The 20,068-nt window shown below is 44.5% G+C and overlaps 2 protein-coding genes across 3 annotated transcripts in view; one reads left to right on the top strand and one right to left on the bottom strand.

The window, feature by feature from the left end:
- The window catches only part of fhit (fragile histidine triad diadenosine triphosphatase), a 229,223-nt gene that overhangs the window by 130,748 nt on the left and 78,407 nt on the right, over positions 1-20,068 (bottom strand). The gene's annotated exons all lie outside the window — the stretch shown is intronic.
- LOC125747653 (uncharacterized) lies at positions 16,666-19,421 on the top strand. Its single transcript, XM_049023067.1, has 2 exons — positions 16,666-17,709; positions 17,742-19,421. The coding sequence occupies exons 1-2, from the start codon at positions 17,078-17,080 to the stop codon at positions 17,947-17,949; spliced, it is 840 nt and encodes a 279-aa protein (XP_048879024.1). The 5' UTR covers positions 16,666-17,077; the 3' UTR covers positions 17,950-19,421.

A 20,068-nucleotide genomic window follows, 5' to 3' on the forward strand; every position in this document is an offset into this window, starting at 1 on the left:
GTGGATAAGCAAAAGATCGCACTGATCTCGTTATAACCACTGCAAAGGGATGGCTGGCGTATGAGATGAGGAGCTCACATGCTCGCAGCCTCAAAGGGCCAGGAAAAAATGCCCAAGAGCCACACTCAGTGGCACAGAAAGGCACATCTGCACAAAAGAAAACATACAGGGACACACAAAGGCGGGTACAAAACAAGGAAACATACAGGGACCCGCAAAGGCGGGCACGAAACAAGAAAACATACAGGGACAGGGAAAGGCGGGCACGAAACAAGAAAACATACAGGGACAGGCAAAGGCGGGCACGAAACAAGAAAACATACAGGGACAGGGAAAGGCGGGCATGAAACAAGAAAACACACAGGGACAGGCAAAGGCGGGCACGAAACAAGAAAACATACAGGGATACGTAAAGGCGGGCACGAAACAAGAAAACATACAGGGACAGGGAAAGGCGGGCACGAAACAAGAAAACATACAGGGACAGGGAAAGGCGGGCACGAAACAAGAAAACATACAGGGACCCACAAAGGCGGGCACGAAACAAGAAAACATACAGGGACAGGCAAAGGCGGGCACGAAACAAGAAAACATACAGGGACAGGGAAAGGCGGGCACGAAACAAGAAAACATACAGGGACAGGGAAAGGCGGGCACGAAACAAGAAAACATACAGGGACCCACAAAGGCGGGCACGAAACAAGAAAACATACAGGGACCCACAAAGGCGGGCACGAAACAAGAAAACATACAGGGACAGGCAAAGGCGGGCACGAAACAAGAAAACATACAGGGACAGGCAAAGGCGGGCATGAACCAAGAAAACATACAGGGACAGGGAAAGGCGGGCACGAAACAAGAAAACATACAGGGACCCACAAAGGCGGGCACGAAACAAGAAAACATACAGGGATACGTAAAGGCGGGCACGAAACAAGAAAACATACAGGGACAGGGAAAGGTGGGCACGAAACAAGAAAACATACAGGGACCCACAAAGGCGGGCACGAAACAAGAAAACATACAGGGATACGTAAAGGCGGGCACGAAACAAGAAAACATACAGGGACAGGCAAAGGCGGGCACGAAACAAGAAAACATACAGGGACCCACAAAGGCGGGTACAAAACAAGGAAACATACAGGGACCCGCAAAGGCGGGCACGAAACAAGAAAACATACAGGGACCCGCAAACGCGGGCACGAAACAAGAAAACATACAGGGACAGGGAAAGGCGGGCACGAAACAAGAAAACATACAGGGATACGTAAAGGCGGGCACGAAACAAGAAAACATACAGGGACCCGCAAACGCGGGCACGAAACAAGAAAACATACAGGGACAGGGAAAGGCGGGCACGAAACAAGAAAACATACAGGGACCCGCAAAGGCGGGCACGAAACAAGAAAACATACAGGGACCCGCAAACGCGGGCACGAAACAAGAAAACATACAGGGACCCGCAAAGGCGGGCACGAAACAAGAAAACATACAGGGACCCGCAAACGCGGGCACGAAACAAGAAAACATACAGGGACAGGGAAAGGCGGGCACGAAACAAGAAAACATACAGGGATACGTAAAGGCGGGCACGAAACAAGAAAACATACAGGGACAGGGAAAGGCGGGCACGAAACAAGAAAACATACAGGGACACGCAAAGCATGATCCCCATTTCTAGCCCAGCAGGGAGGTGTGACATATAGAAGATGCTCTGCAGTACGGATGCTCACAGTATAAATGCTGCATTAATTCAAAGAGAAGCAAAGAAATAATATGTCACAGTGGCAAGATTTCCTGTCTTCCAGTAGATTGTCTGAAACATCCTGTAATAGAGTAAAGAGGTGCAGCGCCCAAGGAGCTCGAAATGCAAAGGTGACACCACCCTTTAAGACCTTGTAAGGGCCCATTTCAGATTCTGAGGGCAAAATAAGTACTACTACACAAGAAAGGCCACACTCCGCTTTATTGTACTTCAGAAAGAGCTGCCGGACTCAGGCGGCACCAAGGAAATGATTTAGATGGTGAAGGCCAGACCCCGAGGTGACTACGAGAACAGCTAAAGACAGAGCTGTATTCTGCGGCATCATATTATTACTTTTTTGCAATTTATTGGAAAGCCGTTGTCTGGTATCCAAACAGGCTGTGTCAAAATCTTGTTTTCCACATTTAGACAGAGGGAGGGGGGAGGAAAATCAAGAGAGACAGCGGCTGACGGCTGATCTGTGTGAAGGGATGGCCTTTGTGCTGGGGGGCGACATCGTCATCCACACTACGTGTCACTCCTCCCACGGGGGCAATAGTGCAGGGAGTGATGGAGAGCTGTCACTATCTAGAGAAAGGAGGCTTCGCGAGTCCTCATTTCCAGATCCCCGTCCTGCCCCACCCCACGCACGCTTCAAAAACTTCTCTCACCCGTCCACTGCCTAGTCAAGATCCTTGTTGACGTGAGCAAACTTTTTAGGTATGACAGGTAATACCCTTTTTGCAGAAGTCCCTAACCTGCTGTGGGACTTAACGAGTAGATCACACAGACACACAGACCCTTGCCCATATTCCCCACTCATCCCTGGCCACTCGTCACAGGTAATGCTGCCATGCTGCTAGTCTGCCTGGAGGTCTGCCGATCTGGAGCCTGAGCTGCTGCCGCTGGACACCTCTGGCCATGTGTTAGCCCCAAACAGGGTGCACCCCTCCCCACGAGGTACACACAGACACAGATTCAGGCCAGGATGCCCCTAGTCATCCCCCAGGGCCCGCGAAGAGGCACCCAGCAGACAGCCTCATCAGTCGTCACCCCCATCACTCGCAAACGATTGGCATGATAAGGCTTTTGGAATAAGCCTGGAATGAGATGCGGCCACAGACACCACCCCTCCCCATCTATCTCCTCATCTACAGGCAGGACAAGCAGCTGCATAATTATCTGGGCAGCAGGAATGATACACAACCCCCCCCCCCCCCGTCAGTGACGGACTCCGCACAAATAGGGGGGGTACTGTGCACCTGTGGAGCAGATGAGGAAGCCCTGGATGGCTGCTGAAATCTTATTTTTTACCACACTAACAGATCTCTGGAGATCACTGCCCCCTCCGGCTAGTTTGCGTGTGGTCCCCCCCCAGACACAACGTGCCCGTAGACCTACCCTTGCTCAGGAGTACGTCCATACTGGCAGGAAGCCCTGACGTACCGCGTAAGGCATCTCTGGGCTGTCTGCTCAGCAATCCCTGACCTGTGCATGTATGAGTCACCCGTATATTTCTCACACCTGCCGCATTTCTCACATCGCCCGCTTTTTTAACGCTAGCGTGTAAATTGGTAATTAGATTTGCTCCATCTTTAAGGCACAATTCCGCCAGGCGCTGCTATCGACAAACAGCTCCCAACAGGCGTGACTGACAAGGAGGCGACGAGGAGACTCTTGTCATGGCGGAGAACCGGGCACGCTTGGGTCGGTGAGACGGGAAAGGAAGGACAAAAGGGAACGGCGATGTTATTTGTCCTGTCAGTGTTAAAAGGGGGGGGGGCACAGATAATGGACTGAGCTCATTTGGATTCGTGTGACAGGGCAGCTTGGGCTTTGGCGTAAGCTATCTGTAGGACCTGGTGACTGACCGTAAAATTTCTAAATGAGTTCTGAAACCGAGCAGCTGAGGGGGGAGGACACCAACAGGCCCACGCAGTCCAGCCTGTCAGGACGGAAAAGCCACACCAGCCTGTCGTCTCCTGCCGTCTGTCGCTTCCCGCAAATCAGGGCCTCGTCTCTGGGGTGGTACTGTCCGCTGCTTGTCGTCCGCGCCCGGGGTCCTGGCAAGATGCGGGCAAGACGGTGCTCCTTCTGTGATGTGGACTGCAGAACAGCGCCCCCCACCCCCCAAGCAGGAAAGGGTCACGGGTAATAAACGGGCATCTCATGAGGGTGAGCTATCCCACTATCCCACCACATGGTACCAGGATCCTCTGACCTCGATGGGCTGAGAAAAAAAATCTGCTTTCAAATCGCTCTCATTATCGGGCAGGTGGTGCAAGGGGCACATTTACTGTGCCAGGGAAGAGACAGGGCTGCGAATTAACAGCTACATCTGCGTGTGTGTATGCGCTCTCCATTCACTGCTATGGGGAAACCCTAATCCCAGCAATGACAAGCTTAAGACTGACCCAGCCCAAAGCATAACCATAAGTAACCAAACAAACAGAAGACATTTTTTTGTTTTTTAGTTTTTCATTGCAGTTAAGACTCTTATAAAACTGACTTGGTTCCCACAATGTAAATATATGCATAACCCACACACACACGCACACACACACACACACACACACACACTCATAGACATACACACACTCATCCACACACATTCACAGACACACGCACAACTACCCACCCACCCACACACACGCAAACACAAATTCTCAGACATACACACCTACCCATACACGTAGACACACACACGCAGGTACATGACCACACAAATGCGCCAGTGCTTTGCACAGTGAACCTTCCAGGATTTAATGATGCTGCAATGGCCTTTCAGAACTTTATATGTAACCCTGCCAACCCAAATCGGGACGAAGCAGAGAGCAAGACTAATTAACAGATGTAAATAAACTACTCTGGCGGCCCCCGCCAACAGCATGAATTTTAAAAACGGATTTTCCGTCCTCGCAGGCAGTGCTGGCCAGGCAGCGATGCGCACTCTCTCACAGGTGTGCATGGCATTTGTGTACGCGGCACCTATGTCTGTGCATTTGCCCGCGTGTTAATTACGCTGCATGGGAATGGGTTAGCCACACGCTAATTGCCATCTTTCATGGCACGCAGACAAAAGGCTGGAGGGTGAGAGAAGCAGCCATTTTATGATGTGAGCAATTAAAGGCCGACTGCCCGGCCACTAAAGACCACGCCCCTGTGTCCCTGATGGCATGGAACAGGCCACAGGCAGAGCCTGGGGACCACTGGGGACCCGTCTCTCAGAGGGCCATTCCTGTCCCTGACCCTCCCCGGTAGCACACCTGCCCTGCTTTGCTCTGGATCCACCCCAACCTCCCAAACCTGCTGCTTGGTGCCCTATGAAATGAGAGCCTCTCTTTTTTCCCTTAAATCTTTCTTCCCTAGAATAGTTGCCTGGATACGTCTGCATGATGACGTCATCCACGTTACCCTCATCTCAGCCTTTCAGGAATTATCGCTCCTGCGTTTTCCACACATGCAGTGACAGAAAACGGCCGAATCACCATTACTGGTATAAATCGCCCGTCTTTGTATTTAATGTGCAAATAATAGTAATATATTCCATATGATATATATGAATATATAACATGGCTGTACAGAAATGTAGCTGCAACCTGTTTTGACACATGTTTTGGGAACGGCGTGCCTGGGTACACACACACACACACACAGACGTGATTGACTGACTCCTGATCATACGATTTCAGTACAAGAACCAGCAAAACGCATCATAAAGTGCTGTGCATAATCGGTTGGATTTAATATCAGATATCTCATTAAAAATTCAATATTGCTGAGGCATCCCATGGTCCACATTCTCTGACGGCGAGGCGTAATTTAATTCCCACTTTATTCAACACATGCATGAATGACAGTTCTGATGCAATTATTCTTACTGCACTGATTAAATTTAAATATTGTCTTACTATATACAAATTTGACCAACTAATCTAACCTAAAGCCCAACTGCAGGAGAGCAGGCTAGCTACGAAATGTACGGGATGATGGAAAACTAATTAATTTGCTGAAATGCAGTAATATTTTCCGTACAGAATTAAATGCAACATACAATATAGAGAAACGTTGAAGGGAGCAATTTAATTACAGCGGCGAAGCGAGTACAGCAGCCAGCAGAGTGGGGCCGCACGCTCTGGGCTCTGGGTTAACAGTGGAGAGACGAATGCACTCATTAGCCTGGTAACGGGCCGAGGGGCCCCCGAGGTGGTGCCATCCGCGGGGGGGGGCAGCCTTCCAGGGCGGGGTCGTCTCAGCTAGGAGAGGCAGATGCCCCGTCTCGATCCATTAGGCACAACCTGTTAAATGTCGACGGAAAGCGCACGGCCATCGAGCGCTGGGGGGATCCTCCATGGTGACACGGCAAATGCAGCCAGAGGCGACCCGTCTTTGACACGGGCGGGACCACGGCGGGACCACGGCGGGACCACGGCGGGACTTAAAGCTGCGGGATGGGTCTGGACTCAAAAATCAACTTGAGGCAGACTGAGAGCCCGGCTCCAACCATGGCCCCGGAAAGACAACGTCTCGGCAACACAGTAAGCCACACTGATGGGGGTCTGCCGCAAGAAAGGCAGCAATTAGTCACAGCGTCTGTCCGGTTCAAATGTCACAAAAGACAAATTGAAAAATGCTTAGAGTTCCCATGCCTCCTAACATCCCATAATTACTGTTCTATAATTTAGCCATTTTTATTTCCTGGATGATGCATTTTCCAGGGTAACGAGAAAATACTAAGAACTCTCTGACCTCTTTTCATCAAAACCGACTGCCCAGCCCCATTATTAACAAATCAAATGCTAACTAGAGAAGATGGAACTCGCATACAGTGCAGGGCTAATTACTTAATGGACCATCACATTAGGTGAAATAAATTTTTCTCATAAAATATGCTATGATTCCATGGTCTGCACATAATTACTGTGCCTCGAAGGAGCCTGAACACCATTCCGGTTGCTCTTAAGACTTTTAAAAGGAATCAATTTGCTTTTAATATGTAACTGTGATTCTTATCTAGAAAGCAAGCTATAAATATAGTAGCAGTATTTGCAATGGTTTTATATTGACAGAGATTTACGTCAAAAGACGTTAAATGGGGGAATCATTTTTAATGCCAAATTATTAACGCTTTGGAGACACCCCGATAAACATCTAAATTGCCAGATAACTCGAATTTAACTCGACCTATATCACAAGGGTGACAATGTGAACTTCTGTCGCTTTCGGAACTGAAGGACAGATTGCTCGGGGTTCTGAAAGAGAAAACAAAGGATCGGGAGAAAAAAATCATTCATCTGTCCATCTTTCACTTATCCAGGACATTTTTGTGGGAGAGCCGGAACCCACCCCAGCAAAACGGGCCACAAGGCAGGGATATAACCTCAGCTGGATACCAGGGCTCAACAAACACACGCTCACTCACTATGTAGCATTTATACACCCAAATCGACCGAAATGCATGCCTGTGGACTTCAGTAGGCGAAGCAGCCGGGGGGGGGTGGGGTTTACTGGTTTCTGTAAAATGATCAACCAAACTGTAAACATTCCAGTTCAATTTCTTCGAAAGAGATAAAAGCTCAGTCGAACATTAAACAAAACTGACAGAACAAAATTCTAATTATTGATCATCATGTTCCATCATGTTTAACATCATACTTCAATATGCTCTTCTATATTTCACAAAAGCATAATGTTAGGAAGTATACAAATACTAAGGAGAAAGGCACAATTTCAAGCATTTTTGATATGATTTTATGCTGAGATAAAGAGTATTATCATGTTTATGGGAATTTTGCATGAAAATTTCTGAGGAATAGAAAGTCTGGAATCAAACTTGCCACACATTAAAAACGTATCTGGCGGATATAAACACCGATCTTCCTTCTTCCAAGAACTGGGCCAACAAAAGACAGACAAGCATGGCACCCTACATCTCACACAACATCGACAAAGCTATGACATCATAGGTAACGTCAGGTCGACATGAGGGAGAGAACCACATGACAGGGATTTCGGCAAGTGTTCTGGAAGGTTCCACACCAGCAGGCGTCGATGGGGACTGAGCAGCATAAATAGCAAAAAAAAAGGGAAAAACAAAGGAGAAACTCGGGAGGAAAACAAAGGCCAGGATTCAGCCTTTTGGTGGGGGCCTACTGGGGTCGAAATGAAATGCGATGTCACACACATAATGGGGAGGGGGGGGGGGTTAGATTGAACACACCGTCTGATCGTCTTTCTCCTCTCAGCATCATGTCAAACTTACCCTCCTGCTGCTAGACTTTTAGAATGACTTTTTTGGGGGAGGAATAATAGATGACTGTGTAAATGCATCTCCTTAATATGTATCATAAATCCCTACCATTTATGATCAGCTTATCGCAAGACTACATGCTGCAACGGCTTAGCGTCGTGGAAATGATTCTGCCCAACGAAGGCATTACAGGCAGCTACTGCCAAAGCCATCTACCCTGGCTGTAGCTGGAACCCGCTGCCTAGACCCTTTATGTTCGGCATCCAAACCGCAAGATAACGTCCACCTCCGAAGCGCCCGGCCCCCTGCCTGCTCAGCACTGACGTGTTTCAAATCGCAGTCAGTCACTCGGTACGTAAAACCTCATTCTCACTCGGGCACTTATTTTGTTTACCACTGTACAAAGTGACTAACATCCAAGGCAAAGAATTCATTCTGCGTTTTGTTCCACACATCTCCCAGATGCTCACTTTTTTTTTTAATCATTATTTTTTCTGGATCAATATCAAAAGACCTTCTTTTCTCTTTGCCAGGTTACTGAGAAGACAGAGAAAAAAAGGAGAGAGAATTTAAAAAAAAAAAATCATAAATAAACTGCTTGATTAGGAACTTTCATTTGGGTGAACTGCACTGTAAGATTTCAAAAGCAAACTGGAATCAGTTAATGTGTATGCAAATAATTGATGCAAATATCATAAAATGGAGCTAGTGATGCATTAAAAATTTATGACAGATTCAATTCAGACAGGACCATTATAGTTTGGAAAACCACAGCGTGGTACAACATAAGTACTACATACCAAATAAAAACACAAATTACTCCGCATAAACTATTCTGCATTTCTTTTAAGAAGGGTGGAAAAAATTCACTTCCTCTGGGACTTGGGTGTTTGGAAGCTGGAATAGGGGACGTTATTAAAGCTCTGAATTTTACAGCATGGTAGGTAAAACAGCAAAACTTTGCTGTTCGTCATTTCGCTCTAATAAGGAGCAGGTATGAGTGCCGAAGCAGAAGGTGCTGGGAGTGCATGTAACCCAGCTCCGGCTCACACACAAACTGCTCTAATAATTATCATCTGATTGTGGGCGACTGGGAGGGAGGACCTCACTTTCAGTTTGAAATCACATCTCCTCGAAAACATCCACATTGATCTGCCCTTCCTCCCAATGTGTCATTGTGGTTTTTAGTTTAAAATGTTCACAAGTATCCAGCTTCGTCCATCACCCAATCAGTGAGCAGTATCGTTTCTCAAACTCTTGTGGTGTTTCTCCCATCCATTACTGTCTGATGCTATCCAGAGGCACTACCAATGACTTTACCTATAGCAATGCACATAACACATTGCGGGGGGAGGGGCGGGGGCTTGCACAGATGGTAAGAGCAGCAGAGCCCTCACCTGAGGCTAGATGGTGGGTCTCTACAAGCCACTGAAGTGAGCAGCTGAGACACACTGATCAATCTCACACTCCCAACCAGCAGAATCAAGGCATGAGATGAATCTTAGGTCAGTGAGAAGGTGTCGGTGGCCTGAGTCATACTCAGGTGACTCTTAAGGTGGTAATGTTGCCACAACCTTTACTGAAACAGAGCAAAGCAACTTGGCTCTGATCATTTAAATGCAAGCACTCGTCCACCTTCTGCAAGCACACATGATGAAGGCCGGGACTGGACAATTCTTTCAAGGTTCAGGTTATCATCTTAAGAGGGTAACCATCCATCTTCTCATTCCATCTTCCATCTGCTTATCCTGAACAGGATCACGGGGGTCTTGAGCCTAACCCAGGCAGCAGAGGCTGCATCACACACTCACAGTGACAGACAGAGATGCCAATTAAGCCCAACTTGGAACATAAAAAATCCACATGCAAAAGTGTCATCATGCCTTTAAAACCTAACCTTAATCGCATAAAATAAATGTTTGCAACTAGTATGCAGGAAAGTTTAAAGCTCACTGATTCATCTTATATTGTATTTGGCTGACATAGTATTTTTGAATCTAATCATAATTTGCAAGATTAGGAGTTATAGTGGCTTGATCTTGAACACATTCTAATACTCCAATACATATACTCCAATACTCCAGTACATACAGGTATATTCAAATACCCCAGTACATATACTCCAATACCTAAATACATACAGTATACTCCAATACCCCAGTACATATACTCCAATACTCCAGTGCATATACTCCAATACCGAAGTACATATACTCCAATACCCCAGTACATATACTCCAATACTCCAGCATATATACTCCAATACCCAAGTACATATACTCCAGTACTGCAGTGCATATACTCCAATACCCAAGTACATATACTCCAATACCCCAGTCCAATTAAACACTACATATAATAGGGGCCCTTTTAAATAAAGGCTATTTTGTACTTTTTTCACACACAGTCAATCAAGCTGATGTTTCTAACACTTACATTATAACATGTTTTCCAAAAAACCTTTTAAGAACAAACTACTAAACTACCTGAATATTCTAGTGAATCTTATTCTACTCATACTTATCCATCTAGCTTACATGGGGGGGCACATAGGGCTGGAAGGAAGCATGCCCACTACAAGGGGAATGTAAGAACTCCAGGCACCTGCTTTGGGATCAAGATTCGAATCTCCAGCTCCAGGACTGTGATGCTGCTACATTTTTTTTTTAAATCCCAGTTAAGCCTATAATAATATAACCGTAAATAGTATGTGTGTATTAAAACTCCAAACCACTCCATGGACCAGCTATTAATAAATAGGTTCATCTCATAAAAAGACCCTGATTATTATAAACTAATTTCCACTGTCGCTTTAGGTCAAAATCATTAGCAGATCATAACAGCTAAATGTAAAACTAAATGATATCTGGCCTGCATACAGAGAAGATAACAGAAATGACTCCAGGTTAGTCATGTGGGAGCAGAGTGCCCACGACACAAAGGACACGCAGCATGTTAGAGAGTAAGCTCTTAGACAAATTGGAATAAATATTATATATATGTATGTCGAGGGCTCTCCCCATAAAGATATTCCCCATATACAATTCTGGTTAAATGCGTCATTAAATTTTGTGACTTAATTATATTAAGTATATTTCATAATATTAAAACATTAAGCAAGTCTGTGATGTTCATTTTGATCATACTGAGGTTAAATAAATCTTTGCTGCCTTTCTCTTAATGTTGCTGCAGTTAAATTTTTCACATGGTAACTATACACTGGCAGGAATCAGCTTCAAGCGCGAAACATTTTGTCTTTGCTATACTCAAATATTAACGCTTAAAAGGAATAGTGAAAAATATATAATGATTACATTAAAATAAATTACAATCATGACCCTGTTTTCCGCAGTACAGTCGCTATCAACAATCGTCCATCAAAAAGTTGCGGAGGTGCCATACCATACCTCTTCTGGAACCTTCTTCAGTCAGCCCTGGGCTGCTACGCAAGAGTTATTTATTGCGGACAAACGAGTGGAGGTCACATTAACTGTAAAGCATACAGCGCTAAGAGAAGAATAATGACAATCAGGGCAGTAATTATTCAGTAAGCTATCTGCGAAAACGCATTTGTGACTGATTGGAAAACCACAGCTGGTATTAAGACCCAGTCTCTTGAATGAATACCAATGAGCGCAGAATCTGCGACCTCCACATCGCATCCATTAACATGCGTTAATTCTTTAATGGTCTTTAGCCACACATAACAATTCTTAGAATATCACCAAAACCAAAACATCCAAACACAACTCAGAATATTCTAAAACTAGTAATAGAAATATGCATATATTGAAAGCTTAATCATTTATACAAAACTGCAGTGTCCAAACTAATTATATTTATCATAAAAATAAGATTGATTCAAAGTTTTTGTTGGAAGTGCCATTAGTTTTTGTTGATGTTTTGTCCATCCTTCTTGACATAATTGCTTGAGCACTCAAGTTGCTTAGGGGCTACTAATGGATAACAGTTTCTGCACAGACTGTCAATAGGATTCAAGCATGTGGTTTGAGCCATGCGCGGACATTCAGGTTTTTATTGTTAAGTAAGATACTTAGAACCCTGCACTTTAGGTCTGCAGTGCTTAGAACCCCAGGCTTCTGATCCACCATATGTAGGGCCTTGCTCTCCAGATCTGCAGTACTTAGAGCCTCGTGCTTCAGGTCTGCCGTACTAAGAGCCCCACACTTTATATCCGCAGTACTAAGAGCCCCGCACTTTATATTGGCAGTACACATAGCCCTGCGCTTTAGATCCGCAGTACGTAGAGCCCCACACTTCAGATCCGCAGTACTTAGAGCCCCACACTTCAGATCAGCAGTAGTTAGAGCTTCGAGCTCGGGGCCACAGTACTTAGAGCCCCACACTTCATATTGGCAGTACACATAGGCCTGTGCTTCAGATCTGCGGTATTCATAGCTCTGTGCTTCAGACCATCGTGTTGTTGAAAGGTACATTTTCACCCTGGGCTTAAGTCTTCAATTGAATAAAAGCTGTTTTGCTTTGGTAACCTGTACGTTGTTACATCCATTTTTATTCTGGCACAAGTTTTCGTGTCCCTACTGAGAGGGGGTTTAGCTTATAGCATAAGGCTGCCACAATGTTGTAACACTTGAAGAATTGTACTATCTGCGAGCTGCACTGTGTTACAAAGATAACCTTCCACCACACTTTCCCAAGATTATTCAAGTGCTTTACAAACTTCTGCACAATATGATTCATTTTGTTGATAGCTTTCCTCTTGCCAGCCATCGCGGCTACTTCTCTTTAGTGTTCCGGACACTTCTGAGTGATGTGTGGGCATCAGTTTTGACCTAAAACTTATCGATGATCTTTGAAAACACTTGAAGATGCTGTCAAGAAAGGATCACTAAGCAACCGGAGGCAACTTGAGCGAATCTGTCAAGAGTAATAAACAGTAATTGCATCATGACAGTGTGGAAGCTTAACAGAGACTTACTCAAAAAGATATGTGGCTGTAATTTCTAGCAAAATGCTTCGGCACAGCAATTCAGACATGCAAACACCTGCGCATTCAAGTATTTTATTATCTTGCAGGGATTTTCATTATCTTAATGAAATTATTCTTATCCTTAAAAACCTTCAGACAGAACATTCACATATTGAATAAAAGATAATGCTTGTACATCATTATGCCGTTTCACAAAATGTAACATGACGGGGAGGGTCTAAATATTTTAACAAGACACAGTACTTGTAATTTTTAATTATTGTGCTGAAAAATGAAACAGATGCTCGGCCTAGATGTCTGTTCTCAAACAACCCATAACTTTCTGCTGGTTAGTCCCCAGGATGACATATTCAAAACAAATGGGATCTGGGTAACTTCAACCAGCTAACAGACACTGCTTAACATGTTGAAGGAGGAGTGTTTTCGCAGTGAGACATGGTACTGTGGGCAGCAGAGAGATCGGCCGTTGCATTTTGGCACAAGCCGTCTTCCTCTCTATAAAAGGCACAAAGCGAGCCATGCAGGCAGCACAGCTCCACCAGCAGGGCGGCCCCAGCTAATGCATCATTATCACAGGCCGCAATGAGAAGCACATTAGACTGAACGTTTAAAAAGACAGGCGACAGGCTCTCCAAGGCCTGACACTAGCACAGCGTCAATGACTTCCGGCATTCCTGCTTAGCAATGACTCAGATGCATCAATAATTCAGCAGTGAGCCCAGTGTTTCGCTTGCCTTGACGATGTCATCGGTAAAACCCTATTTTTAACACCCAATAAGAAAGCATAAATTTATAAATAGACTTAAACAGACTGTACTTTTCCCTATTACAACAGTTTTTTAATCAATATACCTACATATTAAAGCAACATTTTATTGTAAATACGTTTCAGAATGCCTGCCTTGATGTCCTTTGCTGTGCATACGCAGCCTTATGTGTCTGCTGCATTACAACACAGCGATTTATTTCTCTCTACTTGGAAAATATCCTGTAAAGCTTGTCTGCTAACCCCATTCCTAATCCTCCAAATAAAACTCACGCAGCGGCTGCCTGTAAAAGAGTAAAGAGCACCTCAAGGGACACGCTTTACTACAATGCTATCAAGCATCTACTATTTGTGGCAATCTTTCCAATTCATATTGTTAACTTTTCATGGGGGGGGGGGTGCTGAAGAGGTGGAGGTCAGCAGGGCATTTGTGGTCCTCCTGGGTCCTGCCAATCTGATGGAAGAGGAGCAATCGCCTGCGCTCCCCCACAGACTCCGCTCACAGCAGGATGCGCTGCCGGTCCGCCAGCTGCTGATTAACTGCGGTAATAACCTGTGTTTAAGAGGGGGCACAGAGGACAGAGCAGCCCAGCTCGCCTGGCATCTCCCCTGACAGCTCTACCAGGGGCAGAGCATGAGGCCTCCACAGGGCTCGGAGTCAGTCAGATGCCCTGTGTCTGCCGGCACACGGCACGCCTGTCACATCTGCTAGGGGACCCATCTGCACTGGCCTCGTAGCTCTGCCATCTACGGCAAACATCCATAGCTATACGCTATGATACTTTGCCATTGTTCATTAAAAAAACATTTTCAAAAATCAAAAGCTCAAATTTAAAAGATGAAACCTTGAATCGGTGATCAGTGATCATTTACCGTTCAGCTGCTCCCTCTGAGTCTCAATAATAAACTCAATCCAGGATTGAAGATTAAGTCTCTGTCAAACCCAAGCTTGCAGATGGACACCTTAAACTGCACCCACGTTCTTCATAACACCTCCATAAAGGTGCTCTCCTACATACCATACAGAATGGTACTGGATCTAGGGACCTAAGCCCATGAAGAGGAATCTCTCATTGGGAAATTGCTCTAATGAGCCTATTAATGCCAGAATGAGCCAATCCAGAAACACTGGAAACGCTTAATGACTGAATTCTTTGGCTAATCAAACTCCTCCTTCATACAAAACCACACACCCAAATCACTCCCACAGACTTTTTAATCAACCTATTCTGTTGTTTCATGGGAATAACAAAATTTGACTCCATTGGCTCTGAGTGTTTAATTTGCTAATATTCAATCCTGAAATATGCTTCCTTGGACAGAGAACAAACCATTTGATGAGTCATTCTTTTAGAGACAATTTAAATTTTTCGGCAGATATAAAATCTAACAAGACATGAAACCAATCAGCATAAGAAACAAAAAAGAATTTTCTCCTCTTTCCTGGAACATTAGAAATGTACAGAAACTGAAGTCAGTAAAAAAAGCTGCACGTCAGGTGATTCCAGCTTTTAATAGCTCCAAGTCCCTCACCCAACGGCTCTATCAGACCTGCTTAGTTTTCTTCCACTCATTAAAAATCCTAATTACAGCCCAGTATTGTATTTCAAGATTGTATTCATTGACGTAGATCTGCCCAGGAACACAACAGTGTGAATACAAGTCAATCAGTTAATTTGGATAGCAAGAATAAAACACATAATTTGGCAACCCATTATCAGGCAGTGCAGAGAGGGAAATGCGACCATTTAATGTGCCAACTTAATGCAATATGCATTATGAAACTTATGAATTCAGTAATTTTCTTTTTTTTATCGTATTTTAATAATTGTCAATTTAATGAACATTCATACCCACAATGCCTTTGGTTATGCTTTTCAAAAATCACTTATTTGAAAATTTCCAGGTGTATCGTAGAAAATGAAAGTTTGTGAAGAAGATGACAGTTTCCTATTAGTCAGAATGACACCTTCAGATACCTACTGCTGTCATGCAGCTTAAAAATCAATTATTCAAAATACAAAACGTAAAAAAAAACCCGAATAACTACAACAGATATATAACAGATATATAATGTTATATATAATGTTACATGTTACATATTACACACACATATATATATATATATATATGTAGAAAATCAAAACTATATTTCCCATCATACATATTAAATTGCTTATATTTTTATAACTGTATTTGTAAATATGACCAAAGAATGATCATTTTTGCTCCAACGCGCCTACAGAAAATCACCTTAAATAAGTCAAATGTCCTATCAGTCAATGTCCATTTTTTATTGACATTTTCCTTTATCTTCAGTTCACTTATGTTTTCAAAAAAATGTAATCATTACAAAATTGCAAATGCCCACTTTTACTTTCAATGTTCAACATATTTCTTTTTTTGAAAAAAGTATTCGTTTACTGACTCAAAGCAGCCTTTCATTTTCTGCTGCGGCCTGTTCGTACTTTAATCACGGCTATTCTCCATAAATATTTTGAATTTAGGTTTTTTTTTGGTTTTTTTTTGTTTTTTTTACAAGCACCCCAGTCATTAAATAATTAGCAAATTAACTGACAACATAAAAATTTTACAAATGGGTAATGTAACTAAACAGAACATGTTTCCTTTGTGTGAGCCAAAAAACAACAGTCATTAATAGGATGTGGGGCCAACATTAGCAGCAAACAGCAGTTTGCTCATTAGGACAGATGGCAGGCATCCAAAAAAAAACTTATAGCCACTGACGTTACAAACTAGGTCAGCTTAAACATATATCCAAGACATTTTACACTAAGGCACTGGAAACAGGAATCATAATACACTGAGAACAAACACATTTACACTTTTATATTTTTTTATGAAAAATTCTCATTGAAAGGAGTTCAGTTACTTAAAGGGTCTAACTTGTCAATTTATGCTTATGTGGTAATCCCTAATTATACTTTTACCAAATCACAAGTAACCCTGTGGTTATTATCCTCTGTCTGGCACCAAGTAAAATAAAAAGGTACCCATTTGCAGGAAAGCAGGAAAGCAACAGGAAGACGAGACAAGGCATATACAGGCAGGGGGCTGAGACGAGGACAGAGGGACAGAGACAGGAGGGAGACAGGACAGAGACAGGACAGGGCAGAGACAGGACAAGACAGGGCAGGCCAGAGACAGGACGGGGCAGAGACAGGACAGAGACAGGACAGGGCAGAGACAGGACAGGACAGGGCAGGCCAGAGACAGGACGGGGCAGAGACAGGACAGGGCAGAGATGAGACGGGGCAGAGAGGGGACAGGGCAGAGACAAGTTGGGACAGAGAAAGGACGGGGCAGAGATGAGCCAGGACAAAGATGGGACGAGGCAAAGACAGGACAGAGACGGGACAGGTCAAAGATGGGACAGGGCAGAGACGGGACAGGACAGAGACGGGACAGGACAGAGACAGGACAGGACAGAGACGGGACAGGACAGAGACAGGACAGGACAGAGACGGGTCGGGATGGGACAGAGACGGGTCGGGGCAGAGACGGGACAGGACAGAGACGGGACAGGACAGAGACGGGACAGGACAGAGACATGTCGGGACAGAGACGGGACAGGACAGAGATGGGTCGGGATGGGACAGAGACGGGTCGGGACAGAGACGGGAAAGGACAGAGACGGGACAGGACAGAGACGGGACAGGACAGAGACATGTCGGGACAGAGACGGGACAGGACAGAGATGGGTCGGGATGGGACAGAGACATGTCGGGACAGAGACGGGACAGGACAGAGATGGGTCGGGATGGGACAGAGACGGGTCGGGACAGAGACGGGAAAGGACAGAGACGGGACAGGATAGGACAGAGACGGGTCGGGGCAGAGACGGGACAGGACAGAGACGGGACAGGACAGAGACGGGACAGGACAGAGACATGTCGGGACAGAGACGGGAAAGGACAGAGACGGGACAGGACAGAGACGGGACAGGACAGAGACGGGTCGGGGCAGAGACGGGACAGGACAGAGACAGGACAGGACAGAGACGGGACAGGACAGAGACGGGAAAGGACAGAGACGGGACAGGACAGAGACGGGTCGGGGCAGAGACGGGACAGGACAGAGACGGGACAGGACAGAGACATGTCGGGACAGAGACAGGACAGGACAGAGACGGGACAGGACAGAGACGGGACGGGTCAAAGATGGGACAGGGCAGAGATGGGACAGAGACGAGCTAGGAGAGAGACGGGCCTGGGCAGCAACAAGTCAGGGCAGAAACGGGCCGGGGCAGAAACAGCTGCATTATCTACATCAGCGAAAAATGAGAAAAGGATGGACAAACACGATCCTGGTCACACTGCATTGTAAGGAAATCAACAATTTACACATACATTTTTACACAAACACAGACATATATGTATACACACACACAAACAGAAAGTGGCTACTTTATTAAGTAAAACTGCTCGTTAATGCTGACAGACTTTTCAGAACAAACAGGGAATCGTGTGGCTGCAAATAAACACAATCAGCATGCAGACGGGGCCAGAGGTCAACTACTGCTCTGCCAAGCATTAGAAAGGGCCACGATAACCGCGTTTCTAAATGAGGAGGAACGTCCTGAAAGCAACCCACCCTCCTGCGTTTCTCACACATTCTACTGTCTAGACTTCACAGAGACTGTGATAAACAAAAAACATCCAGTCAAGGGCAGTTCAGTGGCCAAAAACACCCTGTTCATGAGAGAAGTCAGAGGAGAACAGCCAGATTCATTAAAGGTACCAGAACGGCCACATGGGCAAAATAGCAGCTCTGTACAACAGCGACGTCCAAAGACGCTTAAAGTGCTTCTGGGGACAAACATGCAGTGATACCTGCTTCTGCGTTAGTGTACCTAATAAAGTGGCTACACATTATCATATTACATATGAGAATACACAGAATATTCTTTATTCATTGGTTTGTTTAGTTATGATGCATGTTTTAATTACTCATTTGCTGTGCCTTGCTGTATGTTTTCTTACCGCCCATTCACAGAGGCACCATCTTTTTTGAACAATCTGTAATCACTTGAATCGTCTCAGGCATTAGCAAGATGCTTAAAATCCGCAAGCATCAGGTGCATATTTAATACTCAAAAACAGTACATGTTCACAGTGTCCTTTACACTCAGCATTCATCCAAAGGCTTTGTGCAGAACTGGAACTACTATAAAAGTGAGCATTCACTCCCTTACAAAAAGCAATATAGACAAATCGGGATTTGTTTTCCATTAAGTTTTCTCATTTCGGTCCAATAATTCAAGTAATTATGAATAATGATGTTATTTGACATGCTAATGGTAAGCTTGCACAATTCTAAGATTCATCCGTCACTGTCAAAGAGGTCAAATATTTGTATTAGGCAGCGCGGTGCAGAGTTCATTAAACAGTTAAACGGAAGGCTGAGCTGTAATTTACTGCACTGGCCCAACTGCAACTCCGTCAGCTGCTACATCGGGTCACTCTCAATGCAACCTTGAGAAATAGGTGGCAGACAAGCAAGAAAGTTTCCCCTTTCGCCAGTGTCCAATCCAGTGCTGCTGAAGAAGTGGCTTCAATGTCACACCTGCATAATCTGAATATTCAAATATTTGAATATCCAAGTAGAACCAGCGCATGATATTTTCCCTTGTAATCTAATTACAGGCTCATGGCCTATGCAAACACGAAAGCCGTTAATCGCCTGACTGACGTCAGAAAAAATCAGAATGCTTAAGGGCAGACATTATTTATCTTAACTAACTGACATTCAACAATTAATATTACAATACAAATATAAACAATGAGCCGTCTCAAATAACGATGTCTCATCAGTTTTCAAGTAATTTTCAAGCAAAGAGCAGAGCAATTATTGGTTACTTTTTTCAATACACATCCAAATACCTTGTGCAAAGAGTAATACAAACAAGCACATCTTTGCAGCTTTATAAAATACTCACCACTAAATTTTAACAGTAGGAAAAAATAATAATTATGGCTATAGTGGGGGAAAAAGCCTGAAATTACTGAGATTGTCTGTTAATCTATGAAAAGTAGCTGGAAGATGAAAGGATAGACTGATGGATAACTGAAGATAATTCCCCTGTTTTAATATGGTTTATTATTCACAATATACCAAAACTGCATTTTCATTTACATGGCTGAATTCCTGCCATTATCTGCCAATATAATGAACTTGGGTGGTTAGTAAGTATTAAAGATGATACTGTAACTGGATCCATTTCAGCGTGGCTAATTAACACAACATTTCTGGCTGACGCATCGATGAATGCATGGAAGATATTTCCATGCACTTGGGTAAGATCTAATTAACACA

This window comes from Brienomyrus brachyistius, chromosome 8, assembly GCF_023856365.1.
Source record: "Brienomyrus brachyistius isolate T26 chromosome 8, BBRACH_0.4, whole genome shotgun sequence".
Classification (NCBI taxonomy): domain Eukaryota; kingdom Metazoa; phylum Chordata; class Actinopteri; order Osteoglossiformes; family Mormyridae; genus Brienomyrus; species Brienomyrus brachyistius.